We start from the raw sequence: 16967 nt of genomic DNA, 5'->3' as shown, positions 1-16967 counted from the left end.
GAACAGTCATTCTTTTCGACAGATCTTCTTGTGACTGATGATTGATGATGCAACACGAGTTACGGATAGAATTGATTATGCTGTGGCAGGCTAATGAACCATGCTAATGGAAGACACACTGTGTCACGATGGCTTGATGGCTACTGCAGATTCATTCATCTGCCACCGAAGGAACTTTGGCTCATCTGTCCACCGGCAGACATTAGGTGAGAAGGAAGAAGCTGATCGACCTCACGTGGCGAGCGCGTCACAGGCCACATGAACGCAGGCTTTTCAGGTGCAGGATTCGGAGGGAGAGCTCCACCGGTCAGAACTTGGAGAGCCATCCTCATGGATGGCCTTGTTGGCCGGTTTGGATGGCAACACACCAATGCCAACCTCAGCACGCACGCCATCTGCACCTTATCGTAGTCTCCGCAAAGCCTGGGATCCGCCGCGTGTAAAATGTCCCCACTTCCGTAGATGTCCCACAACCAGTCCACTATGTACCTTGATCCGTCGGACTCGTCGTCCTCATCACGACGACAATACGGAACAGGATTACCAGGCCTTCTGCCGCAGGATACCTCTCCATGGCGAACACTCCAAATGCATATACATCAGTCTCAACGCTGGCCCGACCTGTGAAGTAGCACTCGGGGGCCATGTAGCCTCGAGTTCCAGCCAGTGCAACAGTGGAGTGGTGGGATTTGCCGTCACGTTCGATGACTCTCGCCAGACCGAAGTCCCCCAGCCTAGGAGTGTATTGGTCATCCAGCATGACATTGCTCGCCTTGATGTCCCGGCGAAGCACCCTGTTTCTGCTTCCATGGTGAAGATAGTCCAGAGCAGAGGCCACCCCACATAATATATTGTATCTTCTCTCCCAGTTCAGGACAGGGAACTCCGCCGTCGCTCTTCCCGCTCCAAATAGGTAATTATCTAAGCTTCCTCTATTCAAGAACTCGTACACCAGGAGTAGCTCGTCGTTCTCGTGGCACCACCCCATCAACTCCACGAGGTTCCGGTGACGGAGCTGACTGATCGCGGTCACCTCGGCGATGAATTCTCGCTCTCCTCCATGTGAATTACTCAAGATTCTCTTAATAGCCACGTCCTTGTTGAAGCCCTGCCATTTCAGACAACCTCGATAGACTGTTCCGAAACCCCCTTTGCCGAGCTCCCTGTTGGGATCGAAGTTTGCAGTTGCATCTTTGAGCTCCTTAAGCCGAAATCTCTTGTTTTACCAAATCTCTTGCCACAAAAGTCATGAAAGCTCTGTTGGTGGAACTCTGATTCTTTAAAGGTACATGAAAGGGCATGAACCATCTACCAAGGTGGAATTGGACTTCCATGGTCGACTTTGGGTTTCATATTTGGGATAGCAGCATGGGATTTTTGACACGATAAACCCTTTCTATTTGAAAAGAGTATCCATCACCATTAACTATTTAATCTTACCCGTTCATAAGTCATTGTCGAAGAATCAATTATCACCATGATCGGGTCAGGAACCTTCAATTGTCAATTATGATTTTATAATAATTGTATAGTCTATCCCAATAAAAGACTTTGAATTTGTAAAAGTTTAAAACAAGAAAGAGACACACAAGATCACATTTTTTTTTCTAATGACAATACACATACGACTTGAACAATCTTACGATGATAATTTTGAGAGAACTACTCGCACAAAATTAAGTAGAGAAGCTAACTCATAATAGTACATATGCCAAGCCTCCTTGAAGACGTGCAAATATTAAGGCACATATTAAATCTCATTTGACCTCAAATATGATTTATTCAACTTAATTCATCCTAATTACACCTGTATCACATGATTTCCACTTAGGATGATGAATGATTTTTAGAAATATATTTATATTTTTAACATATATTTAAAAAAAATACCTGAGTGAATATATAATTATGGAATGCTTTAAATGTGCATTAACACATTAAATTTTAAATGCCCGTTGAATATTATGTGATAAATTGATCCATTTAATATTTTTAATATTTAGTCAAAAGTAACTATATATTTTTAATTTAAATATATATATGTAATTTTACAAAAAAATAATATGATATAAATAATATAAGCATATAAATGAATATAAAATAGAATTTAAATATAAATAAAATTCAAACTTATATAAGATATAAATCGTGATAGTCTTTGATTTTAGATAATGTCATAAGGTACTTTAAATTTTTTTAAAAAAATTACATTAGCATCTCATAAATGCTAAAATTTAAAAAATTAATATGATCTAAATATATAATAAATATATAATATAATCATCTAAATGAAATACAAAAATTGAAAATAAATAAAATTCACCCTTTATATAAGACATAAATCATGATTTTTTACTATATTATGTTTGCAATACTTGATTTTAGATAATGTCATAAGGTACTTTAAAAATTTTAAAAATTATATTAGCATCATATAAGTGTTAAAGTTTGAGTATTTGCAATGCAGAATCCAAACAAAATACGATTTTACATAAATTATTAAATACCGATTCATATTTGAAATATGTATTAGATTGTCATTGCACAAGTCAAATATATTCCCAAATACACTTAATATATATAATTCTTCTTTTTCGTTCTTTCAACTTTAACATACTAATATCCTAAAAAATGTGCATTTTATTCGGTCTACGAAAGGTGTTGGCACCAGGTTGAAGCCCAAGATTTCAGCAGCATCTCTTGACAAGCGGAGAGGGGTAGCGTCGCTGCTCGTAGGAGTTGGTGTCAAGCTCGAGGACTTTGGAGGTTGTCTGATGGCTTCGCCATTGGAGCTGCGGCTTAAAAGGCTAGTTGTTGGTGGTACTATACCTGATCCTGATGGTGGATTATAGTGACAACAGCTCCGATTGAAGTCATTAGAGGATGGAGCAACGATCAGTGATGAAGGAAGGATAAACCTTGATCTAAGACAGTAGTGCTTTGATACCATGATAAGTTGAATTATAGTGATAAAAGTATTGATAAACTAGTTGAGTATAATATCTTATTTGTACATGTGGGATGGAAGGATTTTTCTTAGATTTCCTCATACAGTTCTAGGAAATCTTTATCTGATATCACTATCATCCTTTTCTTCCACCATTATAAGCAAGCAGCAGCAACAGGCAACAGAATCAGCATTGCAAGCAACCACATGAACTGCTCCGTTCCAGTCATGTCGATGTCGATGGTTCTGAAATACCATGACTTTATCTGATTCAATTGAGTGAGATTGCCGGTGGATGCAGAGAATCCCACCCAAACATCCTCCGATAGATAATTTGACAGATCAACATAGGACAAAAAGTAAAAAATATAGGTTCCCCGCACTGTTTCGTTGAACGTGGAAGCTTTAACTTTAACCAAGTTTGATATGGCATCAAATTGGAGGTTGACTACTATATCAGAGCCACTTGAAATGTTAATATTAGTAGATCCAAACGACAACTGAGCTTTGGATATGATACCGTTGACATCGAGGCCGATATGGTTGTCATCGAGATCCTGGGGGTAGCTCTTCCTTGTGTCGAATTCTACTGCAATGATGTGGTTCGCGAGCTTATTATTGGTTTGATCGTTGACTATTCCGAGCCACTGCCCGCCGCTGTTGCTTGGGAGCGCCGGATTGTTTGTGAGAATGAATGCCAAGCCCTCCCCTCCCGGTCGAGTCAACGGGCGTATGTTGAACACGAAGGTAGTGTCGATCGAGGTAAGGGTCGACCGGTTGCTTCTGCGAAGCTTGAATGTTTCCTTGTAAAGGACTCTCCCAGATTGGTATGTTGGGTTGCCCGAGTTTGGCGTGATCTGCAGAGCGCCATCACCGATGCTTGAACCGTCGGTGAAGATGAAATCACCGTAGTTCTCCTTCAGAAAGTTTGCATAGCCGAACTCTAGGCTATAGATTTTTGACATAACACAGAGGACGGTGAGCACCACAGTGAAGCACCAGGTTACTGGGTTGGAAGACAGCATAGCAAGTGGAGTTGACATGCAGCCGAGGAGGAAGAACGCTAACGAGAAGCTAAAGGTAGATGGAAAGCTTATGGATCCTGGAACGATATCATGATCAAGGCTGGCCGCAGCCCGACAGAACTATATCTCCAACAAGTTCACGCGGAAAACAATAAAATAAATTAGTTTGCGACATTCTCGGGCAAAGCTAGGATGAGATGACTTTTGTTTTACCAAATCTCTTGCCACAAGAGTCATGAAAGCTCTGTTGGTGGAACTCTGATTCTTTAAAGGTACATGAAAGGGCATGAACCAACTACCAAGGTGGAATTGGACTTCCGTGGTCGACTTTGGGTTTCATATTTGGGATAGCAGCATGGGATTTTTGACACGATAACCCCTTTCTATTTGAAAAGATTATCCATCACCATTAACTAATTAGTCTTATCCGTTCATAAGTCTTACCCGTCTCATAATTGACTGCGTCAGAACCTTCATTTGTCGATTATGATTTTATAATAATTATATAGTCTATCCCGACGAAAGACTTTGAATTCGTAAAAGTTTGAAACGTGAAGGAGACACGCAAGACCACGTCTTTTTTTCATGAACAATGCACATAGACTTGGACATTCTTATGATGACAATTTTGAGATAACTCCTCACACAAAATTAAGTTGAGAAGCCAACTCATAATCGTATATATGCAAGCCTCCTCTGAGACGGGCAAATATTAAGACACATATTAAACCTTATTTGATCTCAAATGTGACCCATTCAACTTAATTCATCCTTATTACACCTGTATGCACAGGATGTCACGCGTTCTCCACTTAGGATGATGATGATTGATTTTTGGGAATATATTTATATTTTTAACGTATATTAAAAAAAAAAAACCTAAGTGAATATATAATTTTGGAATGCTTTAAATGTGCATTAACACATTATATTTTAAATGTCCATTGAATATTATGTGATAAATTGATCCGTTTAATATTTTTAATATTTACTCAAAAGTAACTATATATTTTTAATTTAAATATATATATATATATATGTAATTTTACAAAAAAATAATATGATATAAATATATAATCAATAAATAATATAAGCATATAAATGAATATAAAATAAAATTTAAAAATAAATAAAATTCAAACTTAGTTAAGATATAAATCATGATAGTCTTTGATTTTAGATAATGTTATAAGGTACTTTTATTTTTTTTTTAATTACATTAGCATCTCGTAAATGCTAAAATTTAAAAAATTAATATGATCTAAATATATAATAAATATATAATATAATCATCTAAATGAAATACAAAAATTGAAAATAAATAAAATTCACCCTTTATATAAGACATAAATCATGATTTTTTACTATATTATGTTTGCAATACTTGATTTTAGATAATGTCATAAGGTACTTTAAAAAATTTAAAAATTATATTGGCATCATATAAGTGTTAAAGTTTGAGTATTTGCAATGCAGAATCCAAACAAAATTATTAAATACCAATTCATATTTGAAATCTGTATTAGATTCTTATTGCACAAGTCAAATATATTCCCAAATACACTTAATATATATAATTCTTCTTTTTCGTTCTTTTCAACTTTAACGTACTAATATCCTAAAAAATGTCCATTTTATTCGGTCTACGAAAGGTGTTGGCATCAGGTTGCAACCCAAGATTTCAACAGCATCTCTTGACAAGCGGAGAGGGGTAGCGTCGCTGCTCGTAGGAGCTGGTGTAAAGCTCGAGGACTTTAGAGGTTGTCTGATGGCTTCGCCATTGGAAGCGCGGCTTAAAAGGCTAGTTGTTGGTGGCACTACACCAGATCCTGATGGTGGAATATAGTGACAACAGCTCCGATTGAAGTCGTTGGAGGATGGAGATGAAGGAAGGATAAACCTTGATTTAAGACAGTGTGCTTTGATACCATGATAAGTTGAATTATAGCGATGAAAAGTATTGATAAACTAGTACAGTACAATATCTTATTTATACACGTGGGAAGGAAGGATTTTCCTTAGATTTCCTCGTACAGTTCGAGGAAATCTTTATCTGATATCACTATCATCCTTTTCTTCCACCATTATAAGCAAGCAGCAGCAACAGGCAACAGAATCAGCATTGCAAGCAACCACATGAACTGCTCCGTTCATGTCATGTCGACGTCGATGGTTCTGAAATACCATGACTTTATCTGATTCAGTTGAGTGAGATTGCCGGTGGATGCAGAGAATCCCACCCAAACATCCTCCGATAGATAATTTGACAGATCAACATAGGACAAAAAGTAAAAAATATAGGTTCCCCGCACTGTTTCGTTGAACGTGGAAGCTTTAACTTTAACCAAGTTTGATATGGCATCAAATTGGAGGTTGACTACTATATCAGAGCCACTTGAAATGTTAATATTAGTAGATCCAAACGACAACTGAGCTTTGGATATGATACCGTTGACATCGAGGCCGATATGGTTGTCATCGAGATCCTGGGGGTAGCTCTTCCTTGTGTCGAATTCTACTGCAATGATGTGGTTCGCGAGCTTATTATTGGTTTGATCGTTGACTATTCCGAGCCACTGCCCGCCGCTGTTGCTTGGGAGCGCCGGATTGTTTGTGAGAATGAATGCCAAGCCCTCCCCCCCCCGGTCGAGTCAACGGGCGTATGTTGAACACGAAGGTAGTGTCGATCGAGGTAAGGGTCGACCGGTTGCTTCTGCGAAGCTTGAATGTTTCCTTGTAAAGGACTCTCCCAGATTGGTATGTTGGGTTGCCTGAGTTTGGCGTGATCTGCAGAGCGCCATCACCGATGCTTGAACCGTCGGTGAAGATGAAATCACCGTAGTTCTCCTTCAGAAAGTTTGCATAGCCGAACTCTAGGCTATAGATTTTTGACATAACACAGAGGACGGTGAGCACCACAGTGAAGCACCAGGTCACTGGGTTGGAAGACAGCATAGCAAGTGGAGTTGACATGCAGCCGAGGTGGAAGAACGCTAACGAGAAGCTAAAGGTAGATGGAAAGCTTATGGATCCTGGAACGAAATCATGATCAAGGCTGGCCGCAGCCCGACAGAACTATATCTCCAACAAGTTCACGCAGAAAACAATAAAATAAATTAGTTTGCGACATTCTCGGGCAAAGCTAGGATGAGATGACTTTTGTTTTACCAAATCTCTTGCCACAAGAGTCATGAAAGCTCTGTTGGTGGAACTCTGATTCTTTAAAGGTACATGAAAGGGCATGAACCACCTACCAAGGTGGAATTGGACTTCCCTGGTCGACTTTGGGTATCATATTTGGGATAGCAGCATGGGATTTTTGACACGATAACCCAATTTTATTTGAAAAGATTATCCAACACCATTAACTAATTAGTCTTACCCGTCTCATAATTGACTGCGTCGAACCTTCATTTGTCGATTATGATTTAGTAATAATTGTATAGTCTATCCCAATGAAAGACTTTGAATTCGTAAAAGTTTGAAACGAGGAAAAGACAAACAAGACCACGTCTTTTTTCCATGAACAATGCACATACGACTTGGACATTCTTACGATGACAATTTTGAGATAACTCCTCACACAAAATTAAGTTGAGAAGTCAACTCATAATCTTATATATGCAAGCTTCCTGGGAGACGTGCAAATATTAAGGCACATATTAAACCTCATTTGACCTCAAATGTGACCCATTCAACTTAATTCATCCTTATTACACTTGTATGCACAGGATGTCACGCGTTCTCCACTTAGGATGATGATTGATTTTTGGGAATATATTTATATTTTTAACGTATATTAAAAAAAAAACCTAAGTGAATATATAATTATGGAATGCTTTAAATGTGCATTAACACATTATTTTTTAAAAGTCCATTGAATATTATGTGATAAATTGATCCGTTTAATATTTTTAATATTTACTCAAAAGTAACTTATATATTTAATTTAAATAAATAAATGAATATATGTAATTTTACAAAAAATAATATGATATAAATATATAATTGATAAAAAATATAAGCATATAAATGAATATAAAATAAAATTTAAAAGTAAATAAAATTCAAACTTATTTAAGATATAAATCATGATAGTCTTTGATTTTAGATAATGTTATAAGGTACTTTAAAAATTTAAAAAAACAACATTAGCATCTCGTAAATCTAAAATTTAAAAAATTAATATGATCTAAATATATAATAAATAAATAATATAATCATCTAAATGAAAAAAATAAAATTTGAAAAAAATAAAATTGACCCTTATATAAGACATAAATCATGATTTCTTACTATATTATGTTTGCAATACTTGATTATATAATGTCATAAGTTACTTTAAAAATTTTAAAAATTATATTAGTATCGTATAAGTGTTAAATTTTGAGTATGTGAAATGCATAATCCAAACAAAGTATAATTTTTTAAAAGAATATTAAATACCAATTCACATTTGAAATATGTATTCGACTCTCATTACACATTTCAAATATGTTCCCAAATACACTCAATATATGTAATTCTTCTTTTTTTTCTTTTCAACTTTAACATACTAATATCCTAAAAAATGTCCATTTTATTCGGTCTTCAATACCTGGGAACAATCATCCAACCTTGTTTTCATCTTTGCTTAGTTTTTTTCCTTTTTTTTTCAATATCAGAAACTGTGATTCTCTTGAGCAGTGGGCTCTGATCATATTACTACATTAATCTTAAAGAGTGCATACATATGTCAATGGAATCACGACAGGTACCTATAAATTATTGCCCAGAACCTTCACATTTGGGTTGCGAACAGGCAAGAGCCATATGCCCGCTGAGCACCTCGAAGATATGCTCCAGACCACATCTTGGCTCCTCTTTGCTTGCGTCCGCTTTGTTCTTCTCCCTGCCTTCGCCAGCCCGTTCTCTGCAAGCCATTGCATGGCAGTCGATCTCTGCTTCTCCCCGTCGCCTACACTCTTTCTGTTGGAGCTCAACTTAAGACCTCCTACATGAAGACTCGTCAACTTAAACCTCCTATCGTTGTTTCCTTGTCCATCATCCGATGCTACCGCTTTCACCACAACTATCATGGGAGCTCCGACTGCTTCATAACTCCTTGATGGATCTCTCAGCTGAACCACCACTAACATCATGACATTATCCTTTGCACTGCAGGCTCTGGACCAATCCTCAGGTGAAATGGCCGATTCCAGTGGGTTGCTGGAGTCATTAGATTCCATAAGAGGGGCAGCATCGAAGTGAGCTTCTTCTTCTTCTGTCATCTCTACCTGGATTTTGAGTGCGTCAACTGCCATGGCCTCCATCTTCTGCAATGACAAGCTCAAGATCTCGTCCACAGTGACTGGTTTCTCGTTCGCATTCCAGATTCCTGTCGAGATTCTCTCCTTCCTTCCCTCGTTCATTGCTGCTGCCATCTTCTTAACTGTTGTGATTGTCCTGGCCGCACTGGAGCTTGCTCCTTCCTTGTTCCTGCCGCTTATTATGGCGGACGCAACTCCCTCAATCGCGATCTGCCCTGCTGTTTTGCCAAACAGTTCGTCCATGGCTACCAGGGAGAGTATTTTGGAACCCATCTTTTCTGATCCCATCGCAGCCAGCTTTCGGAACACTTCAAACTCACTTTCCAGGTTCTTCTCCTCGAGGATTAACTCTCTAGAAATCTGCATGGCAAGTTTCGGCGTCTCTTTTCTTGGCGCCAGCACATTGCAGGGATTCATGGAAGCTAAGTAGCCTCCGTTCCTTGTCTGAACTACAGGGCCTAAGCTTTTTCCAAGATCTGAAAGGAGAACGCTTTCCCCATCATTCCTGGCATCCTCTTTTGATCCCAAATTTGAGCAAGTAATGAGGTCCACGACATCACATTTCGACCCTTCACTGTCTTCAAACTTGAGAAATCGAAGGAACTCCTTTATCACCGCTTCCTCCTCGGGATCCAATCTCTGGAGTTTGTGTTCTTGAGTTGTCTTTGCCAGACCAACAACATCCTCCGTCACCACGGAGTCAAGAGCTTCGAACTCTCTAGTAACTGGACGAAGCTCTTTTAGCCTCCTCTGTTGAGCACGGCGGTGCACCACCTGTTTTACGACCTCGCTCGAAACTGATGCCTCTTTTGTGGTAGCCTCTGATGTCATTCCCTCCTCGTTCTGGCTTTCTTCTTGAATCTCTATTCCCTTATCGATAACTTCGTAGTTTGGAAGGTCATCACCTACTTCCAGACGGTCTGACTTAGTCTTTTGCAGTACCGGAGAGACTGGAGGGTTGAGATCATGACCCTGAAGGGCGAGCTCGTCAGTTGCCGCCGATCTTCTCATGGAAGTATTGTCGTCTGAAGGTATGAGAGATGGGTCTTCTATCATTGTTCTTGGGTTTGCATCACTGAAAGAAGATCTTGGTTGTTTCCATGAGACAACAAAATCGGGATCCTTCTCCCTGTTTGTTCTTATTGTCTCTGCCTGGTTATAAATCCCAAAACCTCCATCGTCCATGATTTGGAATGCCAACTTGAGAACCATTTCTCCCCCTTTAGCCTTCCCTGATAGCGGGAAGTCCTTCCCCCATTGCCGGATACGTTGTCCCTCCAAGTTCTTCTGAATGGACTCTTTGACCATTGAGCTCAAGTCAACAATGCTCGTTCCGAGATCAAGCTGAGGAGCATCAACTGCCACTGTTGAGATTAGGAACAGGCGGGACTCGAACTTGAGGGGCTTCCCTGTGCCCGCACCACCGCTGCAGTAGAGGTGGGATGGGATGAACAAAGTCTCCTGGAAGTCAGCAGTCCCTTGCAGCGCCCGGGAGGGCATCGTCTTCACAGCGCCGTCCCTGGTCTCCTTCTTGCGGACGACAACCGAGAGACGCAGCCCGTCCACCGAGACAGGCAGGTGGTGGATCGCAATGACCTCGACGGAGAACAGGCATAACAACCTATGCATGGTGATGCGGGCCAAAGCACGAATCGGCTTCCAGCTCCATATCCCCCGCTTCTCTTCGGGCCCAGGTTCGCCGACGGGCGTGTGATGGCGGCCGCCGTCAGTATCATCTCCTTCATGGTCCTGCTGGGATTTTCCACAAAAGGGATGGCCGGAGGAGCGGTTGTGGCGGTCTGACCGAGCAGCTTCTCCGACGAGTCGAGGCTCATCGTCAACGGGCGGGGTTGCACCGGAGAAGCAGGGGAGAACGAGGGAGGCGGTGCGACGAGAACTGTGGGCTCTGCAAACGGATCTGTTTAGGCTCTCAAGTTCTGGGACAATCTGCATGTTAGCTTCTGCCTTTGGGGGAGGTGGGGAACCGGTCATGGCTGCAATGGCGCCTTGCTCGCCGACAAGTTTAAGGGTTTCGAGTGGAAGTGTTTACTTGCCCAGAGGCTGCCAACAATGGTGAGGGTGTAGCGCTCGGTGATGGTTGAAATGAAGAGAAGAGGCGAGAGGCATGTCGAACAATGGTGAATTCTGTAAGGAGATGCATGCACGATATCTGGAAGATATGTTCCATATCACCTCACACTATGTTCACAATATATAAAACGTTATTTATACTATGTACAATATATAAGATAATTTTACACTAATAAAAAAAATCTCAGTCAAGTAATATTTGGTAGGAATAATATCCTTTTAATAAATCAAGTGAATCTATATACCTAAAACATCAATATGTGATACATCCACTTATTATACATTGAGAGTTTAAATTCTCTTTTATTATGAAACTTTGAATGTTTATAAATATCGCATCTGTCCTCATCACTTGAAAAAAATGCTTGATTTGTATATCTAATCATAAATAAAATATTATTTACATCATGCATATATATATATATATATCTATTTATAGTTATCAAATAATCAATGAGAATTCAACATTATAAATGGTGAAAGGAGAAGATAATAGCAAAAGGATGTGTCGTCAATAAACTATAAAGAAGAATATTGAACTGAGCATATCAAGAGGGACAATTCAAGTATGTTAATTTCAATGATAATTAGAATAAAATATTAATAAATGATAAGATTGCACGGGTTAAATATGATTTATGAAGTTTTTTTACACTATTATTGTTACAATATATGTTGAAGTAGAAAAATCTATAAAAATAAAATAAATATCAATTTTGATGAAGTACGATGAGGTTGCACCGAATGATGAAGAAGACGATAGTCGATATCTAATGGAGAACGTTACGGAAGTCATAAATTATGAATAAGGTTGAGACAGATGAAGCTCGAGATTAAAATAAGGGAATACGATAATATTACAAATTGTCTATATACAATGAAGATATATTTGTGCATTTCCAATATATTTTTCGTTACCATGGAAAATTGTAATTGAAGTTTGTGGATCGATTCTATTACTACAGAGTCGACCGGTCATGATCACAACAAAAGTGTGCTGAGGAGTATAACACCGAACGCCTTATTTTCTTTGGATGATGTAAAGAGTTACCCTTTAAAAAGTGACAGCTGAGCACTGCATGCTGGAAAAGCAGCAAAATTTTGGGGTGTAATGTTCTTTTGGATGCTGGTGGGCACACAACCATGTTGGGTGGCCTGAGCGAAGAGTGCAGATGCTGACATCAAGCTGCTTTACTGATCATTTCAACTCCTCGCTCGCTGCTGCACATAACGAGGTGAGAGCATCAACAAGAATCATTCAAAGATGGCACGGGCTCGGTGGTGTCTTCCTTCACAGAGTTCTCCAGCAGTGGAAGATCTTGATCGATGGTTTTTACTTGCTGTCTAATCCCCGTCAAACGATGGACTCGACAGATACTGAACCCATTTGTTTATTTTGGTCGATCTTTTTTCGGAGGTTTTGGTTGGCCGCAAGCGAACCGTTCACAAATCTATTTACTGTGTCACTTAATTCATGCACATATGCAAACAAAATCTTGTATATTGCAAGTGGTCGTATGATTTATTTTTTTCAAAAATAAATTTATTTATTGAGCTGATCCATGGATACAGAAGTCACCCCTTATAACAAAGATGATAAGAAGAAAAAGATGGGATGATCACTCCCCTCTAAAAGAAAAAAATTTCTAACATGATTTCTTGGCCAATTAAATGCTTGATTGTTTCATGGTAAACATGAAACAATTGAGATGCATATGTAGGGTTATTTTAATAAAAATATATGAATAATTATGTTTAAAAATATATGAATAATAAACAATCGAAACGATCCAATTTGATTTAAAAAAATATTTTAAAAATGATTAGAATGTGTGAATTAAATCTCGATTTATATATAAAAAAGGAGGCATTAATGGGTAGTTAAGAGAATTAATTGAGGCTATTCAAAGTAAATTATCTATCAAAAATAGATACAATTGTTACCTAAGACGATGAGATATATATATTTTTAAATTTACTAGAAAATATACATTAATATTTAAATATTTATAATTTAATTAACAATATTATCTTTTATAAAGCTACATCGTGACAAAAAATATATATAACGAATCCCAAATTCGATATTGTGAATTATTATTATTATTATTGAAGGATAGACTGAACCTTCATTATTTAGAAAAATATAACAAAAATCAAATAAATCACATAGACAAAGTATGTTCTATCCAAATACTGGATGGTGCACTTAAATGTGCAATACATAAATAAAAACATGCACTCTCACATAGGTTATTTAATATTAAAAATTAATAGTATAATTAAAATAAAGAAACCGTTTAAAGTTTTATCTGCATTATTAATTTAATCGACGCAAGCTCGATTGACATTCAAATCGGAGCGGTCGGATCATGTGAATAGTATCGAGTCGTGGATGGATCGCTGTTGTGGGATTCGAGTAACTAGGGCGCCGAAACGAAGCCGTGCAAAGGGGCGATCATGGCGGCGGCGTCGTTGACGAGAGGGGAGCCCCTGCTGTCGCGGCTGGCGGCGTGGTCGACCTTCGTCGTGTTCCCGTCCGCCGTCGTCGCCTACTGCCTCACCGTGACCCAAGCGAAGCCTCCCAAGAAGCAAGATCTATCTCCTCCCTCTTCCTCCTAATAGTTCCTTCTCAGATGAGGTGATTTGCTTCTTTCTTTTCGTTATCGTTGCTCTCCTTTTCTTGATGATCTCCAAACAAATTCTGTACAAGGAGCGTTGTCAATCTCGATACTTATCTTCTTAATCTATCGTCTATCTTGTTACGCACATTATCTCTTGTTTTCAGTTTTAGCCCTAGGTTTTGGTGACATTGCTTGCCGTAGGCTCTTCTAGTACTTGAACCAACTCATGGGGAAACCATGATTCGGAGAAGTTTCGTAATGTGTATAAACACGACAACACGAAGGAAGGTGAGGGATGGGAGATACTCTTCTATCTCAAGCACATATCGATACGGGCAAATGCAATCTAAAGAAAAAAGTTTGCGAGTTAGTGGATTCATGACACATCTCATAGGAACCTTATAAAGCAATGGTTGAGTAGTATCCTGTTACCTTGAACTGAAAGCTACGAGGCTGTTAGATCTTTTGCTTTAATAGGTTCAGTAGTTCTGATGAAAAACAATATTACTTCATAATAAAAATTAGTTCTCCAGCTCCAGCCTCTTGTAACTGGATGCTTTATTGGAGAGTAGTTATTTTAAAGGTCAAGTGAAAGGCAACATGAGTTGGGAATATAAAAAATTATGAAATTCATTGATGATGGAAGGATATACTCCCAGCCCCAGGTTCGCTTTTGAACCTTGAGTTGTGCATCCTTGATGTGAACCTTCGATAAATGTTGCTTTTCATGATAAACAAGTGGGACTACATACAACCATAAAGTGGGTATTTAGGCTCAATGATTTTTTGAACACTCCAAAGACCAAGCTCTCCTTCTGCATTCTCTTATCTGGGGCTGATGTTTATAGGTATTATGATGTGAAAAACAAGGGTATTGTGATGAACAGGGGATCATGAGTCGGGGCAATCTCTGCTAAATAACTTTAGTAAGTTGTAACTTGAAAAACCAACTCATTTGTTTGTCTGCTGCTAAACCTTCTTTAAAATTTGGAAATTTTGGTTTTTTTCTTTGTATCCCCTTCTTTCCAAGTCTCTTTCCTAATACGGTTCATCTTAACAACAAGCTCAGGTTGCAGACTGAGAAAATCTTTGTTGTGTGGCTGTTACCGTATCATGTACTTGTGGGGGACATGTATGCTATTCAAATTTGACAAGAAGACCTTGGTGTGGAGATAAATAAAGGGAGATGCTGAACCAATTAAAAATAGCTTGCTCACATGTTTTTGTTTAAGAAAGGTGACAGACTCAGAAGTTAAACTTTTTTGTGTAACTCTTGACTTCTCATTTGGGAAAATGTTATGTTGATTTATCTAGTTCATAAATTCCAGTGCTGATCAGTTAATGCTCATGGAGGCTTCGGATTATGCTGACGTTGTTATGCTTCTTAAACTATTTAAACTACCCAAATTGTCAAACTTCTTTCAAAAAAGCTTTGTTGAATATATCCTGTTATCTGCTGTTAGTGATTTAGGTTTGAAGTTTTTGTGCTCGTTCAGTGCATCTCCTTTTGCGTTCTCAAAACCTTATGCCATTTGATTCTTCTTGGATCAATTGGTGAGATATTGCATTTCATGGTGAAAAATTTGACTTGTTTAAAAAACTGTCTGTTGGAGTGTAACTTTTGGTGCATGTTTGTTCTAGTTGTTCTAAGAAGGGTAAATTAGACTGCAAATTGCGGTATTCAGGTTGCTGTGTTTTTCAGCCTGGTGCGTAAATCTGACTTTGTCGGGTATAACAGATGAATTTTTACACGGTCAGTGTTATGTTGACACCAATAATAAGCTAATACTATATGCTTGTTACCTTTGGTTGATCTTACATTCATTTAAGAAGTGCTTGGAATCATGATTATGACCTAATGACTTTATGGTGTCAGTAGTGTTAGCTTATTAGTTGGATGCTTGGTTAGTCCAATTAATTTAATTGGCTTGCTGGAAGTTGAGTACCCTTCTGTTGACCAATGCCTGGATCGAGTGAAATGCTGTTTTGTTGCAAAGAAAATTTAGGGATTTCTTGTGGCAATGCTACATCCCCCAAAGTCCTTATTAAGAAAATTTTGAACATGTGTTGTTCAAATATCCCTCACATTGATGGTCTAGTTAGCTCTTGTTATATTCTTTTACATAGGTGTCGGGTGGTTGTTTTGGTGTTTGTGCAGTTGATGCTCTTAGGTGGATCCCTAATGATCTATTTGATGATCCAAATGCCAAACTATCTCTACTTCTTCGTCCTGGTTAGGTAGTATTGTTATGTAAGATCTGGCAATCTTTTATTAAACAACGAGTGTTTTCTACTACTGCTGCTAACACTGCAAGGCCCCATCTTTCTTTCTTGGTGTGCATTGTCTAACTTGTAGCTAAATCATTTTGTTTTGTATCAGATCAGTTAATTCTTTACAATATCGCCTGAGCTTTGTATTAATTGGGCCTGTGCATCAACGAACTCACTGATTTAATTATCTTCCTCGTATCATATGTTTGATAATTTCACCTCCTCGTATCATATCATTTAAACAAGAATTTTCACTCTTGTTCCTGGCTTGATTTGTTAACAGGTGTTCAATGTGGCATGTTCGGCAAGAAAAGCAGCTTCCTTTGGACTTTTGCGGGAAGCACTTCATCGGAGTCCACAACTTAGTATCAGCGTTGAGAATTCGTCTTTTGTTTCGTGATGCCCACTCGGGCCAAATGTTCAGTAGAGACTTAGAAGGGACCTCTTAAGATGTTATAATTGAAGTACTGTTTTGAGGGTAGGGAACGAGCAATTGGTACGTGGTCTAATAATCTCTGAAGAGAAGTTTAGCCAAAAGAAATATTTGACCAGCATCATATTTTGATTGAATAGACAGCAAATAACAGGATGCAGGTGTCTAACTTTTACCCAAGGTCGTTAAAGCGCACACAAGCCAAATTGAGAAGTCGTGACATAATATAACCAAGCATAAACACTCTTTAAGTTCCAAGACGCACAT

At 38.4% G+C, this 16967-nt stretch overlaps 1 protein-coding gene, 1 long non-coding RNA gene and 1 pseudogene across 2 annotated transcripts; 1 reads left to right on the top strand and 2 right to left on the bottom strand.

Annotated features, from left to right (window-relative positions):
• Window positions 1–87: 87 nt before the first annotated feature.
• LOC135639151 (probable L-type lectin-domain containing receptor kinase S.5) lies at window positions 88–4147 on the bottom strand (annotated as a pseudogene).
• A 1785-nt stretch (window positions 4148–5932) lies between these two features.
• On the bottom strand, window positions 5933–11442 carry LOC103984776 (protein PLASTID MOVEMENT IMPAIRED 1-like). The gene is made up of 3 exons (XM_065152940.1): window positions 10147–11442; window positions 8744–10071; window positions 5933–6564 (listed from the first exon to the last, which is right to left on the bottom strand). The coding sequence occupies exons 1-3, from the start codon at window positions 11271–11273 to the stop codon at window positions 6536–6538; spliced, it is 2484 nt and encodes an 827-aa protein (XP_065009012.1). The 5' UTR covers window positions 11274–11442; the 3' UTR covers window positions 5933–6535.
• A 2347-nt stretch (window positions 11443–13789) lies between these two features.
• Window positions 13790–16826, top strand: LOC135638343 (uncharacterized). The gene is made up of 2 exons (XR_010496592.1): window positions 13790–14013; window positions 16551–16826. It is a non-coding gene; the product is annotated as an uncharacterized LOC135638343 (long non-coding RNA).
• Window positions 16827–16967: the final 141 nt, after the last annotated feature.

The sequence above is a fragment of the Musa acuminata genome, chromosome BXJ3-5 (assembly GCF_036884655.1).
Source record: "Musa acuminata AAA Group cultivar baxijiao chromosome BXJ3-5, Cavendish_Baxijiao_AAA, whole genome shotgun sequence".
Classification (NCBI taxonomy): domain Eukaryota; kingdom Viridiplantae; phylum Streptophyta; class Magnoliopsida; order Zingiberales; family Musaceae; genus Musa; species Musa acuminata.
Note: the sequence above shows the minus strand (reverse complement) of the source record. Positions and strands in the feature narration are given on the sequence as shown.